We start from the raw sequence: 20,970 nt of genomic DNA on the forward strand, positions 1-20,970 counted from the left end.
CTGTTGGCAGTGTGGGGTTTGTAGTTTTAGTTTTTCACTTTAGAATGTATACAGTAAGAACAGAGACTGACAGTTTCACTTTATTTCCAATTAACAGTATATAGTGAACCCTTTGTTCATTGTATATGTACATACACTCTGTGCATACAAAAAATGCGCTATATAAATAAAAGTGACTTGACTTGATATATATATAAACAATATATATGTACATTCAGTACATTAATGGTAATTGTTCCATTATTCATTGCGGGTCACAAAGAAAGATTGAAAGGGAAGGAAAAGTGAATGCTCAGTTCATGAAGGTAGAAGACTCCAGGTACATTAAGGTGCTCTTGAAGTTCAACCTGGATATATCCAGGTCTAAATAAAGAAATTGATTTCAGACCTTTTCTACAATATATATATAGCCTGGGTGTTCCCATGCTGCCTTGCACGCGATTTGATTCACGCTGCTAAGGCAGCCTGGAGACCATGGAGCAAATTTTCGCCTGAGATAGGGGACCAATCACAGAACAAGGGGGAAAGCAAGACAATGATGAGCTATGCACATACGCATTTGATAGACATCCGTGGCACCCAATAAACGGATCTAGGCATTTTTTTCAAATACGAGAAAATTAACGTTTGGTTCCCAGACCACGTCTCATTGAGAAGTGGTGGCGCTAGCCAGGCTACAATATATACATTTCTTAATGTAATTGTAATGTTGTTGTTGTTGTATTGTTTTCTTTCTCTGTACATGGTTAGTGTATTTAACATGTATGCTTTCAGCAAGAGACTAATGTGTACATCCCCATATGCCGGTGTAATCGGACCATGTGACCACATTTTACTCTATACACCCAACTCATTCAGGTATTCTCCCCAAAACCACGCCCAGAGGGTGGGAACTGGGTGGCGTTTTCACTCGTATTATGCCCCTATACTTAAATAAAGGCCTTGTCTCCTGTTTCCTTGTCTCAATGAAAGTGTGCCTGAAGTCAGCCTTACATCCTTGTTGTTTCCACAATACACCCTTGCGGGTATTTTATGCTTTTTCATTCGGCTCTTGCAACTGTGTCAACCGATTTCAATCTCAGTTGTTATGAAAATAAATAGTAAACGGTGTGTATTATGTGTATTACGCTTGTGTCAGTGTTTGTGTTCCACAGACCACTGAAAGTGAACTTCACAGTGAACCTGAAAGAGAGCCAGATTGATGCATATTACTCATTCATGGCTCTTATCAGATGCTTTGTCAATGACCTGGAAATGTTTTTTTTTTTTTTTTTTTAACATATCATGGTATATATCCTCCAGCTGTTCCAAAGTTTGTACAAATATTTACCTAATTTATTTTTCTTCTCTTTTTTGTCTCTGTGGGAGACAGGTTACCTGAACTCCCAGGAACAGAAATAGGTTCAACACAGTAAAGTGGTCTAAACCTTTTCTGCATGTATGTGTATTGCAAATATAATATGTTCTAGTCTTCTAGTACCACCACTCCTCTGAAGTAAATGAAAAAGGCACGAGTTAGCAAACAGGAGGCCCAGCTGGCAAACTGGGTGGTCCTAGTCCACACTGTGCGATTGTTCCCTTGTGATTTAATACTACCAGATGAAAAACAGGAGCCATGAAAGAGACACTGGCTCACTGGGCAGGTTACGTTGCAAAGCTTAAATGAAATTAGGTTTTAAATATGAAATAAGCAGTTTCCTCTCAAAATGTATGTAAATAATGATTATTAACATTATGATTATATAATTACAAAGATTAAGCATGTCTGTTTATTTTTGGATTACTTCTCAAACATTTCATGAATGCACCAATGATAATGCTGGTTTATAATTTTGATAGTATTATAACATTAAGATCTAAAGTGGCCTTAATGTTTTATATCTGTTACAGGGCCTAGGGACATCTAAACCTGTTGAGTAGGGCTATGAAGGTTTCTGATAAAGACGAGATCTATATTTGGCATGGGAGCACAGAATGTGCTGAAGCGATTAAAAAGGTACACGTTGAAATAGAAAAAAGGAGATCAACACATGCTCTGAGCACTAAATCAGTCCTGAATGATTATAGATTCTACAATTTCATGCTTTCAGACATGATTTAAAACAAAGATAAATCTAGAAAGATAACAAAGATATGACTGATTGAAGATTGAAACAAAGATAACTCATGCATACCACCCCATATACTGTAACATGTATTTCACAATATGGGAGTCTTGTTTCCTTACCTAATTGTTTTGTTAATTATAATAATGTTTGTCTGAAGTTTGTTATGATTAATGAAGATGATATGATACCTTAAAATAGTGACAGGGATTTTGTGAAAAAGTACACATGTATTCCGGATTACATATTTAAAATACAAAATATGAGTATAACATGTAGGATGAGGCTTTCCACTGAAATTCAAATATTTGCCTGCCTGGGCAGCCATATTGGGGCAGCCGTGGCCTACTGGTTAGCACTTCGTACTTGTAACCGGAGGGATGCTGGTTCAAATCCCAACCAGTAGGCACGGCTGAAGTGCCCTTGAGCAAGGCACAAAAACCCCTCACTGCTCCCCAAATGCTGCTGTTGTTGCAGGCAGCTCACTGCGCCAGGATTAGTGTGTGCTTCATCTCACTGTGTGTTCACTGTGTGCTGAGTGTGTTTCACTAATTCACGGATTGGGATATATGCAGAGACCAAATTTCCCTCATGGGATCAAAAGAGTATATATACTATACTATACTTATATAGGGATCAAAAGAGTATATATACTATACTATACTTATATAGGGATCAAAAGAGTATATATACTTATATACTTATACTTATATAGGGATCAAAAGAGTATATATACTATACTATACTTATATAGGGATCAAAAGAGTATATATACTTATATACTTATACTTATATAGGGATCAAAAGAGTATATATACTATACTATACTTATATAGGGATCAAAAGAGTATATATACTATACTATACTTATATAGGGATCAAAAGAGTATATATACTATACTATACTTATATAGGGATCAAAAGAGTATATTTACTTATATACTTATACTTATATAGGGATCAAAAGAGTATATATACTATACTATACTTATATAGGGATCAAAAGAGTATATATACTATACTATACTTATATAGGGATCAAAAGAGTATATTTACTTATATACTTATACTTATATAGGGATCAAAAGAGTATATTTACTTATATACTTATACTTATATAGGGATCAAAAGAGTATATTTACTTATATACTTATACTTATATAGGGATCAAAAGAGTATATATACTTATATACTTATACTTATATAGGGATCAAAAGAGTATATATACTATACTATACTTATATAGGGATCAAAAGAGTATATTTACTTATATACTTATACTTATATAGGGATCAAAAGAGTATATATACTATACTATACTTATATAGGGATCAAAAGAGTATATTTACTTATATACTTATACTTATATAGGGATCAAAAGAGTATATATACTATACTATACTTATATAGGGATCAAAAGAGTATATTTACTATACTATACTTATATAGGGATCAAAAGAGTATATATACTATACTATACTTATATAGGGATCAAAAGAGTATATTTACTATACTATACTTATATAGGGATCAAAAGAGTATATATACTATACTGTGCCTATGTCTCTGGTGGCTCCTTTCCCTTTCTATACTGATAACCTAAATTAAAAAACTCTCTAGGAATGTAGAATGTAAAGTTAGCTTTCTTGTAGGCCAATAGAGCCTATCCAGCCAGCATGTTTTAGGCTGATATTGGTTCTCGTTTCTTGAGTGTTCTGCAAAAAGGCATGTAACTACCCTTGTGCTGTTGAAATTTATAAAATCTTACAAAATCTGTGTATACTTTGACATTTGGTAGCCTTTTAGCCTATGTGTAGTCAAAATGCCTCTGTTGTAGGTGCTTCGACACAATGACCTTTACAGTGTTTCATAGCACATAGGCTTATACCATATAAATATATATATATATCAAACCATCCTTACTGTAAAGCAGGTTGTGGATTGTTGTTGACACTATGGGTCTTACAACTTCACATAATCTCTCATAACTGTTTCATCCACTGCTAACAAAATATTATACAATGCTGATGTAATCCAAAGTATTAAAAATTACTTACTTTAAGTAATCTATCGCAAAATGTTACAAATGACATTTTAGGGTATGTATTCTGTAATCTGTAGTGGAATTCACTTTAACCTTCTCAACACTGGTTGCTACATTTAGTTGGTCTTTTCAGTGTCGAATTCAGATAAGATGGGGCCTTGAGCTGACCAAGATAACCAACACAGTGGTGGATATATAACAGGTGGGGTCAGCAGGGACGTGAGGGTAAACATGAAGCTGTATTTTCTCGTGTCTTTCTTGGCAGTGGCAGGTAAATTTTATACGATTTTTTTCTTAACATAATAACACAAGCTCTTATAATCCAATAAGTTAAGCATTTTTGGAAGAATACATCATGCAACTAATGCTCTTAAAAGATTTATTGTGTGTGCTAAATGTGACATGGGATTCTATATGTTTGGTTTTGGGGCACTTTGAGTCACAGGCGTAATCAATCATTGCATGCAACATCAAAGCGTTGAGGCCCTGTGGGTTAAGACTTCCTGAAGAGGTGCCTCTGTGACTGTATATACAGTACCATATGTTTCATTGCATACCTTCCAGTTTTGTTTATTTTTTCCCTTTCTGTAAAGTATCTGCCTGGGAGGTAGAAGATGACAAAATAGTCGGAGGCTATGAGTGTGTGAAGAACTCAGTGCCCTGGCAAGTTTCTCTGTACGACGGGTACAACTACTGTGGCGGGACCCTCCTCTCCAGCGAGTGGGTCCTCTCGGCAGCCCACTGCTACCAATCGTGAGTGCCCTAGCAGAGTGCCAGTGAGGGAGCTTGAGCTTACATATATGTGGCTGAGTAGATGAGAACAGGATTAAAACTTGATGTCAACTCCATTATGTAAAATCAATGAAAACAAATAGAACATACTCTGGGAAACAAACAAACAAAAAACACTTTTAGAATGGGACATAATTTGGGGACATACACAAACGGGACAACATTTCTGATGTCAGGTCAGACTAGATGTCACTCTTGCTAAGATAGATTTTATATTATTATTGTAGCATTATAATCTTAATTGTTTCTGTAAACAATGTTCTGAACACTGAATCTTTACAGAAACAATTGAGATCATAATGCTACGATAATAAAGTAAATCTATAAGGACTCACACAGAGGGCCAGAGAATAAGACAAGTCTGGATTCAAACCATCTTTATATACCTGTATATTTTTTTGTACTTTTATGCCTTTATTGCGGATAGGATAGTGGAGAATGACAGGAAATGAATGGGAGAGAGAGTCGGGGTGGGATCCGGAAAAGACCACGGGGCGGGAATCAAACCCGGGTCGCCGGCGCACGGTGCAGGTGCCCCAGCCAGTCGCGCCACAGCTGGGGCCATCTTTATATTTTTATACAGACAAGTGGGCAAAAGGAGCAAAAATGTGCAAAGGTGCAATGTTTGCGTCACCTTGACTGCAACACCAGCAGATTCTAAGCACTCAGCTCAGCTTTGGTGCAGCTCAGCTCTGTGTACCTGTAAAAAACGGTGTGTAGTCTACCTGTCACTATACGCATGATGCTTGTCACCCCGCAGGTCTCCCACCGAGGTGCGCCTGGGCGAGCACCACATCCGGGAGCCCGAGGGCACAGAGCAGCACATCATGTCGGCCAAGTCCATCCGCCACCCCGAGTACAACCCCCGCACCGTGGACAACGACGTCATGCTGATCAAGCTGAGTCAGCCGGCAGTCATCAACCAGTACGTGCAGACCATGGCCCTGCCCAGCGACTGTGCTCCCGCCGGAACCATGTGCCGCGTCTCAGGCTGGGGCAACATCCGCGACAGCAACCAAGGCTGTGAGTATATGACGTGTGTGTGTGTGTGTGTGTGTGTGTGTGTGTGTGTGTGCATGAGAGAGCATGTAGGGAGGGAGAGAGCAAGAGAGAGCATGTAGGGAGGGAGGGGTCTATCTTGAGGGTGTCTAGGCATGAGGGTGTGCCACTTGCATGCCTAAGTGTCTGCGTCTGTATGAATGAGAGTGTAAGAGAGACAGAGTAAGAGAGTGAGAAAGATTAGAGAGAGAGAGAGGGAGTGTTTAGTGTATATAAATGTGAATGAGAGGGTAATGGAGATTGACATTAAGGCAAAGAGAGCACAAAAGAGGGAGCTGTGGAGAATGTGCATTATGAATGTATGTGTGTGCATTTCTCTCTGTGTGAGAAAGATCAAGAAATACAGAGAGAGAGAGAGAGAGAGCGTGTGTATGTGTCAGTGTGTGTGTCTGATAGACAGCCTTTCTGTAGCACTTTGACACATATGCCGCTTAGTTTTCAGTGAAATGGCAGGCTCTCATATCCCCAAGAGACAGCTGCCAGCTCTCGCTGATGAAATAATGTGTTCACAGCTTGAGTTCATTCAGACATGGTAATCAAGCTTTCTCGAGTCCACGGGAGTAGTAGTGCGCCCACCACTTGATAAATGTGCCTCGATTGGCCCCTTCCCTCCCACTTGGTTTTGTAAAACACAATCCCTGCTCTGTCCCTGCTGCAGCGAGGTACCCTGATAAGCTGCAGTGTCTGGAGATCCCCATCATTGACGACGACACCTGCTGGAACGATGCCTATCCTTTCCAGGTCACCTCCAATATGATGTGTGCTGGCTTCATGGAGGGGGGCAAGGATTCGTGCCAGGTACAGCTCACCTAATCCTGTGATGTTGATGTTGTTGTCCTGAGATAAGGCCATGGAACTATGGAGTCAGATAGCTGCCTTTATTATGCGAGCGCATTAAGAATGAAAACGAGCGCCGATTCAGGATTCGAGAGCGTAAATACAGAAACTGAGGGGTGAAAAGTAATCTTGTGGTGAATAAAACTGTTATCACAACTGTAACAATTATGATTGAGAGCACAGAAATGAACACCTCTTTTTTTCTTTATTTACCACTGACGGTCATGGTAGAGTACGCATTTGCCTTATAAAATTCAACAAATGTATTCAAATGTGTGTGTGAAGATGACAAATGTGATTGTTGATAAATCTGGGAGGCTTGATTTCAATTGTTCAATTGTTGTTTCAATTTCCCTGTTTTTATATTTACAAGAACACTTTCTTTCTCTCTCTCACCTCTCTCTTGTCTTATAGGGTGATTCAGGAGGCCCTTTGGTGTGCAATGGTGAGGTGCAGGGTGTTGTGTCCTGGGGTAAAGGCTGCGCCATGAGGAACAAGCCTGGTGTCTACGCCAAGGTCTGCAACTACATCTCCTGGATCAAGGAGACCATGGCCTCCGGCTAAGCGCCGCAGATGGACCTTAGATGAGAGGACAGTGAATGGCCATAAATACAATAAATCAAATGAAGCCACTCAGTGTCTGATTGACCGTGCTCTCCGCTGCTCTGCACCACACAGACAATTAATTGCACATGAACACAAACCTGTCTTTTCTTTTTCTGCACTGGGCATAAGCAGTGGTTTTGGAGTGATGTGCTGCATAGGTGATTGGAGAGAGGGGAAAAAAAGTCGGCAACACCAGTATATGCTCCCAAGTTATAGTTTAATTACCGTGACGTTTCGGGCCCACTCAAGCCCTTCATCAGACGTGAGTCAACAATCCAAAGACACCCATATATGTACAATTAAGTGATCACATGATCACACAGTGGTGTTACACAGGCAAGTAATTATCCAATCACAGCAATAGCCAATACATATTCAGTAATGCAGTACATACATACATCCATACATATATCTACATTTTCCAGAAACACCTACATACACTATATACAAAAATTACAGGAATCCAACAACTACAAAAAACATGACCTCATTCTCTGTCCACAGGATACACAACGGTCAGATGTCAAAACAGACTGTGCAAAATTGTGCAAAATAGTGCAAATTGTGCAAATTGGCATCCATTATCAAAATGTGCAAATTGGCATGTCGGCATTAAACACATGTTCACTTATAGTAGCTGTCCATAGAATAAGCAAGTATACACAAACCCCATATCACAAGTCACCAGCTCGAGGTCATACAAATAGTCTGTGCAAAATTGTGCAAAATTGGCGTCTCTCACCACATTGTGCAAATTAGCATCTCTCATCAGGACTCATCTCATGTTCACTTACAGTACATATCCATAAAAATGTGCAAAATGGCGGGTCTTTATCACATTGTGCAAGTTCACGTCTGTATCAGAACTCATGTCATGTTCACTGATAGTACATATCCATAGAACAAGTATGTCTCCACATCTCATATGTCGAACAACAGCCAGCGGTAAGTATACATAAGCCAGATATCAAAGAACAGTCTGTGCAAAGTTGTGCAGCATGGCATATATTATCACATTGTGCAAATTCGCGTCTCTTGTCAGGACTGTGCAACATGGGGCCCATGCTACAGGAAAGGCCTAAGATCGAAGTCCTCATTGAGGCCGCGTGGTGACCGTGTGTCTAATGTATATATCCAATATGCCTCCCTCTTAAGAAGTAATGCATTAACATCCCCTCCCCGGATGTTAATGCATTACTTCTTAAGAGGGAGGCATATTGGATATATACATTAGACACACGGTCACCACGCGGCCTCAATGAGGACTTCGATCTTAGGCCTTTCCTGTAGCATGGGCCCCATGTTGCACAGTCCTGACAAGAGACGCGAATTTGCACAATGTGATAATATATGCCATGCTGCACAACTTTGCACAGACTGTTCTTTGATATCTGGCTTATGTATACTTACCGCTGGCTGTTGTTCGACATATGAGATGTGGAGACATACTTGTTCTATGGATATGTACTATCAGTGAACATGACATGAGTTCTGATACAGACGTGAACTTGCACAATGTGATAAAGACCCGCCATTTTGCACATTTTTATGGATATGTACTGTAAGTGAACATGAGATGAGTCCTGATGAGAGATGCTAATTTGCACAATGTGGTGAGAGACGCCAATTTTGCACAATTTTGCACAGACTATTTGTATGACCTCGAGCTGGTGACTTGTGATATGGGGTTTGTGTATACTTGCTTATTCTATGGACAGCTACTATAAGTGAACATGTGTTTAATGCCGACATGCCAATTTGCACATTTTGATAATGGATGCCAATTTGCACAATTTGCACTATTTTGCACAATTTTGCACAGTCTGTTTTGACATCTGACCGTTGTGTATCCTGTGGACAGAGAATGAGGTCATGTTTTTTGTAGTTGTTGGATTCCTGTAATTTTTGTATATAGTGTATGTAGGTGTTTCTGGAAAATGTAGATATATGTATGGATGTATGTATGTACTGCATTACTGAATATGTATTGGCTATTGCTGTGATTGGATAATTACTTGCCTGTGTAACACCACTGTGTGATCATGTGATCACTTAATTGTACATATATGGGTGTCTTTGGATTGTTGACTCACGTCTGATGAAGGGCTTGAGTGGGCCCGAAACGTCACGGTAATTAAACTATAACTTGGGAGCATATACTGGTGTTGCCGACTTTTTTTCCCCTCTCTCTCATCGTAAGTGTTTTGTCCAGCACCCAGGATTAGATCGGGATGTGCGTGCGTTTTTTCCTCTTTATACTGCATAGGTGATTGCCCATGTGATAAGTAACAACGGTAGCAGAAATAAAATGACAGTAACAGCTAATTTTCATCATACTCTAAATGAGGGGCACCACTGAACAATTGTAAAAGATGTTTTGAAAAGGAAAAAAAACAGAGGTTAAAATTTATGTTACTTTTTTTATGAATCGCAATTCATGATTTATTGAGAAGAGAGGTCTATGACGCAAAACAATGAGAAACAGGGAAAGTAAATTCATGAGCTTGTATGTTAGCAATTCAAAACATTCATAAAGAATGAAATAAGTTTTAACATTCAGTTTTAACATTTTAACTTTTTCTTAATCCATATTTGCTGTTGATTGCCGCAATGTATGGAGGCACTACACAAAACAACTGTCTACAAATGCCAAGGTCATAGACTCATATCTGACTTGATGTTCTTAAAAAAAATAAAAAAATAAAATAATAAATAAAAAAATAAGAAATCATAAAAATAAATAAATTAAAAAACCTCCATATAGGCTATACAACATATGCTCACTGTACCTAAAAAAAAACAGCTTTGGACACTAGTAACATTTGCACAGTTACACAGTACATGAAAATTGCAATAGCTATCTCTTGCCAATAGAGGGTGTAAGAACTCTGTTACTTTTGTGTTGGACTGAAAAAGACGATGAGTGGTCAGCCTCTCCCTTCATTCAAGGTTTGAACACATTGCTTATATATATAAATATTAATTATATAATAATTTAATATAGATTAAATATTATACCCTAAGATTTATTTGTTTTTATTTATTTACTTTTCTTGTAATTAAGATAACAAGATCAGCAGCTAGGCAGGAAATTCACCTCTGAAATATAAGCAGTAGACTAGGAGCAAAAACTGTCCTGTCCTGTTAGTAGTGTCCCGAGACACCCAGCCACTGTCCTGTGACACCCAGCCACTATCCTGTGACACCCTGTTAGTGTCCCATGACATCCAGCCACTGTCCTGAGACATCGAGACACTGTCCTGTCACTGTCAGGACACTACTAACTGGACAGGGCAGTCATACTGTTGCTAACCTTACTTAATATAATTAGTAAGGCTGTCAAAATAACTTTACTGGTTTCTTCCTAATTTGTTGACTCTCCTAGGCTACACTTAGTTAACACAACTTTCTGGTGAGGAAAGTAATTCAACTCATCAGCCTTAAGTAACATTTACTGAAAAATATGAGTAGGGTTTGCCGGAGTCTTCGGCATAATCAATTCTTTAAGATCTATGCACAGTATTAATGTGTTGTGGATGGTCATCTACTTGATGGTTTGTGGCACCAACAAATAATTACAACAACAGACATGACAACAACAGTTTGTCACTTTGTTATGTGTTAAGGATTGATATCTTTTTAAGAATGTGTGGACTGGGCATTCTGGGAACAGCCTAGTAATGTGAACACTTGTAAGGAGCCTTGTAAGGAGCCTTGTAAGGATAATTTGTGCTAATGAGTGCTTCTTACTGAACGTAACTCAGATATTTGGACAAAAGTGTCTGCTAAATACCATAACCATATTGAAGTTGTCTGAACATTTTATAGTCAAACTAATGAAGGATTTTGAGTTAACTATACTCAATTCAATTAAAATTGTTTGTCACATACAATTATACTGTCTGCATGGCTGTGCAATGCGTAAATAAATAAGGAAATAAAGAAAAAGAAGAGAAGAAAAATAAACGTCTAAAGTGTTGTGTAAGTGTTACTGCAACACAAGTTATCTAAACACAGTTCTTTTCAGCTTTAACAACTTAAAATGAATGATGTACTTTACTTGTAAATTTCGAGGCAATCAGTTTCCTGACTTGTTTTAAGTAAATTCAGCAAATTACATTTTTACAGTGCTCGGGACAGTGGCTGGGCGTCACGAGACACTACTAATAGGACAGGACAGTTTTTGCTGCTACTGCCTCTCAACATAAGTAAGGTAACAGTATTTGGCCTACTGTACATATGTTCACCTATGTTCCAATAAATCCCAACATCTTTGTCAGGAATGTAGTGGTAAAATAAGAGGTAAACTATGAATTCTGTGATCTCGGTGAGGTGGACTGCGTCATGCGGTATCAGATAAATAAAAAAAAAAGGCATTCAGAACATGTCTGATCATGGTGGAGGTTATTGTTCAATGTTTATAACAATACCAGTGGTATTAAATGGTTCCTAGAGTGTTGAGTGTACATACTGTATTATGAATATGGATAATGTGATTTTTGAATGTTAAAAGTTGTAATTGGTGAATAAACTCTTTTGAGAGATGGATAAACTCTAATAATAGGTGGATAAATCATTTCTGAAATTTCAGAGGGGGATAAACTGCGTTTGCGTTTAGCCTCCACTACATCCCTGATCTTTGCTGGAAATGTTAGTGACAAGTAAATGAGAGGCAAATTAATGGAGAGTTAAACTGAAACAATTGTAGGCACATTTGACACATATTGCTGAGGTAAATCTGAAGAACTGACTCTGCCCCTTTCTTAAATGTGACCCCCCACACACACACACACACACCACCGCCACCCACACACACACACAAACACATTAAGGATCCAAAAATACACTCAGAACCATCAGGTCGAATTCATTCCACCATTCAATAAGCAGTATGTTCATTATACTACTTGGATGTCTGAAAGTTTTGTAGGCTAATGTAATTGTATTGTAATAATGAATGTAAACACATTTACTTTTTAAAAATTATTTATTTGAAAATTAGCTAGCCTAATTATCTCATGTCGATATTGGTTCTTCCAAGGAACGGTTTTAAAATATGTATTAATGACGTCAAAGTCCACGTTTGACACAATCCCATGCGTTATTTACTGTTAAGGGAGGGAGCGTAGTGGTGTTCTGTCTTCTGAATGGGACAACTCATTTAGGGCTGGAAATAAGATGTTTGGGCGTGTTTCTTTTAGCTTAAGCTGTATAAATGCACCGTTGCACATGTGGTTGTCACTACAAGTAGGCTAAGGGGGTGAACTAAGGGGAGCGATTTAAGTTTTCTGAGGGTATTACCAACGGAGGGGTAAGACACTTGCCTATATATATTTTTTAATTTTTTTCGTAATGTCAAGCAAAATAGCACGGGTTCTACCGTTAGCCTTCTACTGTAAACGATGTTCCAATTTAAAGTAGGCTGCATGAATACCTGATACTTAAATTCCAAAATGATTTAGTGGGTAGCCTCTGTTTACTAATTTGTGATACAGGTATAAATTAGGCTAGAAGTTAACTGTTATTAACTTATATTTAATGGGAATCATTATTTTGTCAGCAATTTTGTCTCCATTAGATCATGACTTAGACCTACTGTAACTGAACCTGTGATAATTTCACGCGATTTCTTATGGTCATTTCACGTGGTTTCTGTATCTGATAATTTCATGTGGTTTCTTGTGATGTAAGCGAAATCCTGGTAAATGAAGATAACGAGATATACCCACTGTGTATTGTAATATCTCTCTGTCAATTTGAATTTCATTCTTTTTTACAATACAACTTGGTTTTTTTTCCAGGTGTAAATATGAAGCTGAAACCTTTGCTCAGAAAAGTTGGCACATTAGTGCGTGCAATACTGACCTTCCTCTTCGCTTTGGTGGTACTAGGGGTGATGATATGGGCTTACGTAGCAGGGTTCCCCATTGCCACGTCCCCTTACGGCATCATTTCTTTTGGCTTCTACGGCTTGCTTCTCAGCATCCATGTGCTGATCCAGAGTCTGTTTGCCTTCATTGAGCACCGGCGGATGACTCTCAGACGCAAGCCTTGCTCCTACACAAAGACTGTGGGCTTCACCATCTCGGCCTACCAGGAGGACCCAGAGTACCTGCGCGAGTGCCTGAACTCAGTACGAGCACTCGTGTACCCATCGCACCTGATGCAAATCATCATGGTGGTGGACGGCAACTCCGAGGACGACCTCTACATGATGGAGATGTTTAAAGAGGTCTTTGCCGACCAGGACCCAGGGTGCTATGTGTGGCAGAACAACTACCACACATGGAACCCCACTAGGGCCAGCAGCGCGGGCAGCAGCGCGGGCAGCCTGGAGCTGGACACTGGTGATGGACTCTGGGAGGAAGACCCCCAGCGGAGAGAGGTGGAGGAGCTCATCCAGACCAAGCGCTGTGTCTGCATCATGCAGAAGTGGGGAGGCAAACGGGAGGTGATGTACACCGCATTCAAGGCCCTGGGACCCTCCGTGGACTACATACAGGTGAGAGTAGGAGTCAGGCAGGTCTAGTGGTCAGGGATGTGGCTTTCCAAATGTAACACAAGGGGGACTGGGGACAGGGGTTAGTTCACTTTAACCCTTAAGGGAATGTTGAGAAATGAACGTTCTAAAGAATATCTGGGTTCATTGAATTCAACATAGAATTTTAGAACCTTCAATTGTTGCGGAACTTAGAACGTTCAAAAACCTACACCTTTAAGGGTTAAGTTGCTTTGGACAAGAGTGACAGATAAATGATGAATAATGTAATGTAAAGAACTGGATTACTGTAACACTATACTAAAAACATTGCCTTTTACTTTTCTCCCTGTCTCCATCTCTCTCTCTTTCTATGCGCTTATACACACACAGGTGTGTGACTCTGACACAAAGCTGGACCCGTTGGCCACCTGTGAGCTTGTGAAGGTGCTGGAGAGCAACGAGAAGTACGGGGCAGTAGGGGGAGACGTGATGATCCTCAACGAGAAGGACTCGTACATCAGCTTCATGAGCAGCCTGAGATACTGGATGGCGTTCAACATCGAGCGCTCCTGCCAGTCCTTCTTTAACTGTGTCTCTTGCATCAGTGGCCCCCTTGGTAAGAGAAACATAGGAAGAAGAATATCCATATGTTTTCATTTTTGTTATTTATTTATGTTTTTGTACACTCATTTTGTATGCTCAGTTTTTTGCATACTCATTTTGTCTCAGTCATGTTCCTTTTTTATCCACTTTTTTAAATTATAAAAGAGAGACTTTAACTCGCAGGTGTTTGTTTTTGCTTCATCAATGCAGGCCTTTACCGTAACGACCTCTTGCAGCAGTTCTTGGAGTCGTGGTACAACCAGAAGTTTCTTGGGACTCACTGCACTTTTGGGGATGATCGTCACCTCACAAACCGCATGCTGAGCATGGGCTATGCCACAAAGTGAGTATCCTCCCTACACACAGTAGTGACTAACCTCCCTACACTGAAATACTGAGCACTAGCACAGACTTTTTGGGTTGTGTCCGCAGATTAACATTTACAAGTCTACTTAAGTCTACTTTATTGAGCTTTTATTCATTCTTTCTTCTTTACACATCTGATCAAAAGCCTTTGTCAAGCTCAAGACAGTCTCACAAATAGATATTTCGCTGAAGTGTTGTATTGATAGCGAGCATGTCATTTTCCCCAGATACACAGCTCGATCAAAGTGTTACACCGAGACTCCTGCACAGTTCTTACGGTGGTTAAACCAGCAGACCCGCTGGACAAAGTCCTATTTCCGGGAGTGGTTGTTCAACGCCATGTGGTGGCACAAGCATCATCTCTGGATGACCTATGAGTCCATCGTAGCTGGAATCTTCCCCTTCTTCGTCACAGCCACCATCATCAAGCTCTTCTGGACGGGCTCCTTGTGGGACATCATCTGGGTCCTTTGCTGCATTCAGCTCATCGGTCTGGTCAAAGCAGCCTATGCTTGTCTATTGCGCAGGAGCTTTCTGATGGTATTCATGTCACTGTACTCCGCTCTTTACATGACCAGTCTCCTTCCTGCCAAGTACTTTGCCATCATCACAATGAACAAAAGCAGCTGGGGTACATCAGGGCGACGCAAGATTGTGGGCAACTACATACCCCTTCTACCTCTGTCTGTATGGGCGGCCGTTTTGTTGGGAGGACTGGGCTACACCATCTACAGGGAAACACAGCAGAATTGGAGGACAGAGAAAAAACAAGAGGAGTTGAAATTTGTGGTCTTTGGATCAATAGCGTATATATGCTACTGGAGCCTGATGGTTTCTCTATACTGGCTCGTGTTCTTGAGAGTCTGTCGGAGACGATCAAAGTCTTATGCGCTAGAGGTGTAGGGATGCGTGTAGTCTTCAATATTATTTATTATATACTAGTTTTTTATTTGTTTTTTTTATGTCTTTACATGTGCAACAATTTATTTAATTTATTGAACAGTATATTGTGAAATGTGAGATTTTACATTTTGATTTAAATTGCAACTATTTATTCACATGCCTTTGTATGAAGTGTATGATACTGTTTGAGTTACTGTACGTACACTGAAAATAAGGCAATTTCCCAAGACTTCAGTAAGAGCACTGGGCTTCTCTGACCTTTGGTTATCAGAAATGCGCTGACAGGCAGTACATCTTTTATTAGGCTCCGTGTTGTCAGCTGCTGAACAGTCCTTAGGGTACTTTTCCACATCAATGTGAAACATATTGCACTGACTACTGATGATGTATGTTCATTCCTTATATTTGACATATTTATATATTGACAGCCGTAGTTTTGTGTATTGGTAACAAGACTCAAAAACGTAGGATGTCTATAGACAAGGTCATTGCTTGATCACTTAAGGCCAGTTGTTACACAGGGGGGGTCTACCTTCCTTATGTTTGTTATTTTAAAACAATATGCACTGTTGGATGGAGAGATATATATGTGGAGTGATATGGGCCTGCAATATAAAACCAAAGCACTTTCTGCACACATGCCCACGCCTATCCCTGGGTTAAACAAAGCAAAACAAAACAAATCACACAACAAGCACACAAAAATATGGACATTACTTCGAACTCGTTGAAACTAAGGGAAGGAATGTGAGTGTTAGTTGTAGCCTACACTGTGCCCTGATTTTGTCCACTTGATTTTGTTAACTCAACTGCCAGCCTATTGATAGGATTTGCACTAGCTTTGCACCAAATTTAGGACTAGCGCCTGAAAGAGTATAAGGCTATAAAATAAGCCCTCATATATTTTGTGTTCACCTATATGCCCAAGATGTATGGAGGCTATGTTATTTGATATTGTTTCATAGGGCTTGTGGTGGTGTTGAAGCCTATAAGCCCAATGTTTTCTTGTCAAGTGCTCTGTTTGTGGCATTTTTTTTATAATAAATAGCACAAAAGAAATACCTGTTATGTCCTCCATAGTAGAACGTTATGTAGGCCTACACATTTCGGAACAGATATTGGGTTCTGCCCAAAGTCGAGCAACATAAAAGTAACGTAAAAGTAACGAGTAACGTAATAAGTTACTTTCCATAGAGGGTAACTAAGTAAAGTAACGGGTTACTTTTTTGAGAAGTAACGAGTAACGAGCAAACACTACTTTTTAAAAGTAACTTCCCCAACACTGCAGGATTTACACCTCAATGACTTGAGGCTTTAAAAAAGTACACAGTTTCAAAACCAGTTGTACTGTTTTTGTTTTTGTACTGAGAAATGTTATGTTAAAGTGATAATTCTGAAATGTGTCTCTTGGTCACATGTTTGAGATGTATGTTGGCTTGACTTGATTTTGTTTACAATTCTTGAAACTACAATGTATATTTGAAGAGTTCAGATGCAAAACCCTCTAAATCCGTCTGACCACTTTTCTTTTAAATGAGCATTTAAATTCAGGCTCCTATAGGTTTTTTGCCTATAAATCGATATTTCAGACCAGGAAGATAGTGGTATTTAGTGGGTTTAGAAGTTAAATTATTTGATTAGCGTATACTATATGTGAAGAGCATCCCCTCACCATCTTTATCTCATTTTTGACATAGGTGGCATTTAGAGGCTTTTGCATCTGAACCCTTCATTTATTGTATAATGATGATTGTTAGATAGATAGATAGATAGATAGATACTTTATTGATCCCCAGGGGAAATTCAAGGTCTCAGCAGCAGCATACATACAACACAAACACATTCTTTAACAGCAGAAAGAGTAATTAAAGTATATAATATAAAAACACAACTAAGCAGTAAAGACAGTAGAAGATAAAGAATATGCTAAATATACTAAAATACACATTATACTAACACTTAATACAATATATAAAAATATACTAAAATACAAATTACAAAAATACAAATTATACTAACACTTAATCTAAATCAATTCTAAAAACAGTATCCACATAGTGGTGATTAATAAATCAGAGGCGCTTGCAATGACTGAGGCAGGGACTGAGCCTGTGATTCTCTGTGCATAGTAAGGTATGGTAAGGTGCTCTAAGGTGCTCTGTGTGAATGAGTGTCATGGTGGTAGTGCAATGGTGATAGTGGTCATGGTGATAGTGCAAATGAGTAAGTCAACAGTGCAACAATGCAGAAATAAAGTAAAGTAAAGTCTATATATCTATATATTTAACTATTTAAGAAAATGTATAAAATGTATAAACATGCAAAACATGTGTTCATTGTTATGCAATGAACACATGTTTTGCAAGTGTCAATATTGTGATGGCTTGACATATTAAACAGAGCATTTCTGAAGACGTCATTTGGTTTGTCATGGTTAAATTAGTTATACGGATTGTTCAGTGTGTCAAAGGAATAGTCTGTTTAGACTTGTTGGATTCACGATCGTTTTGCGTTGTGTTTTAGTTCTGATGTCTGTACTGAAGATGGTCAATAAAGCTTGACGGCTGGATCAGGATCGGTGATTAAAAGAATTTATTGTAGATGGTACAACACTCACTAACCGAGCACAGGCTAAGTCTCAAACAGTAAAACTGCACAGAGTCTAACAGGTGTGGTAGTTAGTAGAAGCGGGCTGCTGCTGAGCGTCTTGGCATAAGATGCTCCCCGAGTCGCTTCCTCGATCCGTCTCGAAGTCCAAACCTGAGACAAAGCCTGTTATACTAAAATCATATCAACGTAAATCATGCCAACGTGGAAGGTACCAGCCATAGCTCAAAAATAATAGGAAAAGTACTAGCCCTGAAAACAGAATAACAAGGTGATATCTCATTCTGCCCATGCTATCACTACGGCCATGAACATGGCAGTCTGACCTGTTGATGGTAAATCCTATGTGCAGCCACACAGGCGCCTAAGGATTAGAACTAGGGAGTGAAACAATGGCATGTACCTCTCCACGTCTCTACTACACACAAAAGTAACACAAAAGTAGCACAGATGAACACATCAGAATACATACAGAAATACCCCAGATTTCTACAGTCCCCCCTCTTGATCAATTAAAAAACACAGATTTTTATAGATCATACAAAACAAATAAAAGGAGTCTGATGTGGTCTAAAGAACAGAGGACAAACCAAGACAAGATTACTTCTCTAGCACTTTGAAAAGGAGGAAGTGCCGGTGTCTTAAAAGAAAAACATAATAACTGATTTCGTTCCGGAGGATTGTCTCACACATAAAAAGAAATTAAAAAGGAAAGGAATCAAACTCACATCCTCGGTTCATCCCGAGGCTGGGCAGGAGGTACTCTAACAGGGGCCAATCTTGGATTGGTAGTGGTGGCACGCTTAATGATACACAACACCACTTGGATTGCTAAGTAGATGACAAAGATGGGAATGAGCAGGGGCATAATGAACTGGACAATCTGAGCAAACAGGAGCCCACCCCAGCTACTCAACCAACCTCCCAGGGACCAGCTACCATTATCCCGCTTAAGCTGCTGCACGTGGGTGTAAATATCTTTGATGTAATTGGAGACATTACCGGTCGAGTCAGGCACATAAGTACAGCATTCCTGTCCAATCAGAGCACAAGCACCTCCCTTACTGGCCAAAACCACGTCCAGGCAGAGTCTATTCTGAAGGGCAACCTGTCTTACTGCATACAGTTCTCGGTTAATGTCTGAAAGAGCGCGTGCAGTGTCATTAGCTACTACATCAACAATGTGTACCTGGTCTCTAATCTCATCAAGCGCCACAGTTAGGCCATAAGTTGGAATTAAAGCGGCAAAGAATCTCTGTGTCGGGGTTGCAACAGTACTGTGACCCCCAAAAGTGTCCCGCTTAGTCCTAGGGTGTATGAATGTTCCCTCCCCACAATCCTCACAGCTGGAACATAAGATAAATAACAGGAGCCTTGCCAATTAGGGTGAAGATAGGAATATGCATACTGTCCACACACACAGGGGCTAGTGCATTAGTGACGACCGTGCTTCCTGGCGTCCCACCTGGAACACGCATCATCGGGGGAAGGGGAATAAGGACCACTTCACCTGACTGTTCAATGGAAACCTCAGTCTGTCCAACCTGAACTTCATATGGGCAGATGCTCTGACCTACCACCGACCGTCCACTCTTGTCGGCCACCCAACAGATCACACCACGTGGGGCATAACTCAATTTAAGCTTAGTAGGGGGCCCTCTGGCCCATGGAGGATTGGGAAAGATGTCATCAGGGGAACCATTTGTAGTACTGTTAAAGGCCGCTACATACTCTGGGATGGTAAAGGGGATGGCTATGTAAGGATACACTTCAGAGGCAGATGGCATTAACCCGCATACCCAACACGAATGCTTACGCTTGGCCTGGGCCAACCCATGAGCCGTCTTCAGAAAAGTGTTGTCCTTGTGCACATCATGATTGCTGTCATACAGAGTATCAGTAACAATAACCAGGTGACACAGGATAACAGCACAACAAAACAACATTCTCGGTGACATTTTTCAGTTGATAAAGGAGACACACAACACCAGAATTCAGTGAGCTGATCGCTGTTAGAGAACGATGGAGTTGAGGATTCCTTTGGGAAACAGAGTCTTTTTGGGGAGAAGTGAAGGAGACCGGCAGGCAACAGTTCAGTTCAAAGGCAAAAGTCTCTGTCCTGGATGACGTCCGTGGCTTCGAGCAACTTCATGGGTACATGTGGAGTGAAAGTAAAGAGCAGTATCAGTTGGAGGATAGTCATGGTTGCAGTGAGAACAATCATATAATGATTAAATGTAATAAATATATAATCAAGTTATAGTATTGAACATGCACGCACATAATGATTAAACATTTCACAGGTATATGTAATCACTCCTGAATTAGATAATGGCTAATGCCAATAATAAAAAAAACAGGTAAGACTTGTCCAAGTCTATCACCTTTCTGAGCATGAGTTTGTGTCACCAAGAGTCAATTAGCACAACACTCCAAGCAGGCTCGGTTTTACAGGGAAAGATTCTACACTGGTGTCCCTACCCTTTTCATTTTTTCCTCTGACCTCCCGTGAAAACAACAAATCCACCGTCAAAATGAAAGTCTTCCGTGAATCTTCCTCCCTGGTC

At 39.8% G+C, this 20,970-nt stretch overlaps 2 protein-coding genes and 1 long non-coding RNA gene across 4 annotated transcripts; all 3 read left to right on the forward strand.

The window, feature by feature from the left end:
- The first annotated feature begins 1,277 nt into the window (after positions 1-1,277).
- Positions 1,278-19,101, forward strand: LOC121720299. Its single transcript, XR_006034485.1, has 3 exons — positions 1,278-1,287; positions 1,413-1,416; positions 18,849-19,101. It is a non-coding gene; the product is annotated as an uncharacterized LOC121720299 (long non-coding RNA).
- LOC121720254 (trypsin-3-like) lies at positions 1,916-9,925 on the forward strand. Its single transcript, XM_042106247.1, has 7 exons — positions 1,916-1,996; positions 4,270-4,420; positions 4,743-4,902; positions 5,702-5,964; positions 6,659-6,798; positions 7,252-7,601; positions 9,710-9,925. Exons 2-6 carry the CDS (start codon positions 4,381-4,383, stop codon positions 7,399-7,401), a joined length of 753 nt encoding a protein of 250 aa, XP_041962181.1. The 5' UTR covers positions 1,916-1,996; positions 4,270-4,380; the 3' UTR covers positions 7,402-7,601; positions 9,710-9,925.
- Positions 13,253-16,078, forward strand: has1 (hyaluronan synthase 1). Of its 2 annotated transcripts, XM_042106154.1 has the most exons (5): positions 13,260-13,769; positions 13,827-13,945; positions 14,315-14,540; positions 14,738-14,870; positions 15,121-16,078. In XM_042106154.1, exons 1-5 carry the CDS (start codon positions 13,340-13,342, stop codon positions 15,794-15,796), a joined length of 1,584 nt encoding a protein of 527 aa, XP_041962088.1. In that variant the 5' UTR covers positions 13,260-13,339; the 3' UTR covers positions 15,797-16,078. The 2 variants fall into 2 exon arrangements, with proteins under 2 accessions (XP_041962087.1, XP_041962088.1); XM_042106153.1 differs by having other exon boundaries at positions 13,253-13,945.
- Positions 19,102-20,970: the final 1,869 nt, after the last annotated feature.

The sequence above is a fragment of the Alosa sapidissima genome, chromosome 10 (genome assembly GCF_018492685.1).
Source record: "Alosa sapidissima isolate fAloSap1 chromosome 10, fAloSap1.pri, whole genome shotgun sequence".
Classification (NCBI taxonomy): Eukaryota; Metazoa; Chordata; class Actinopteri; order Clupeiformes; family Clupeidae; genus Alosa; species Alosa sapidissima.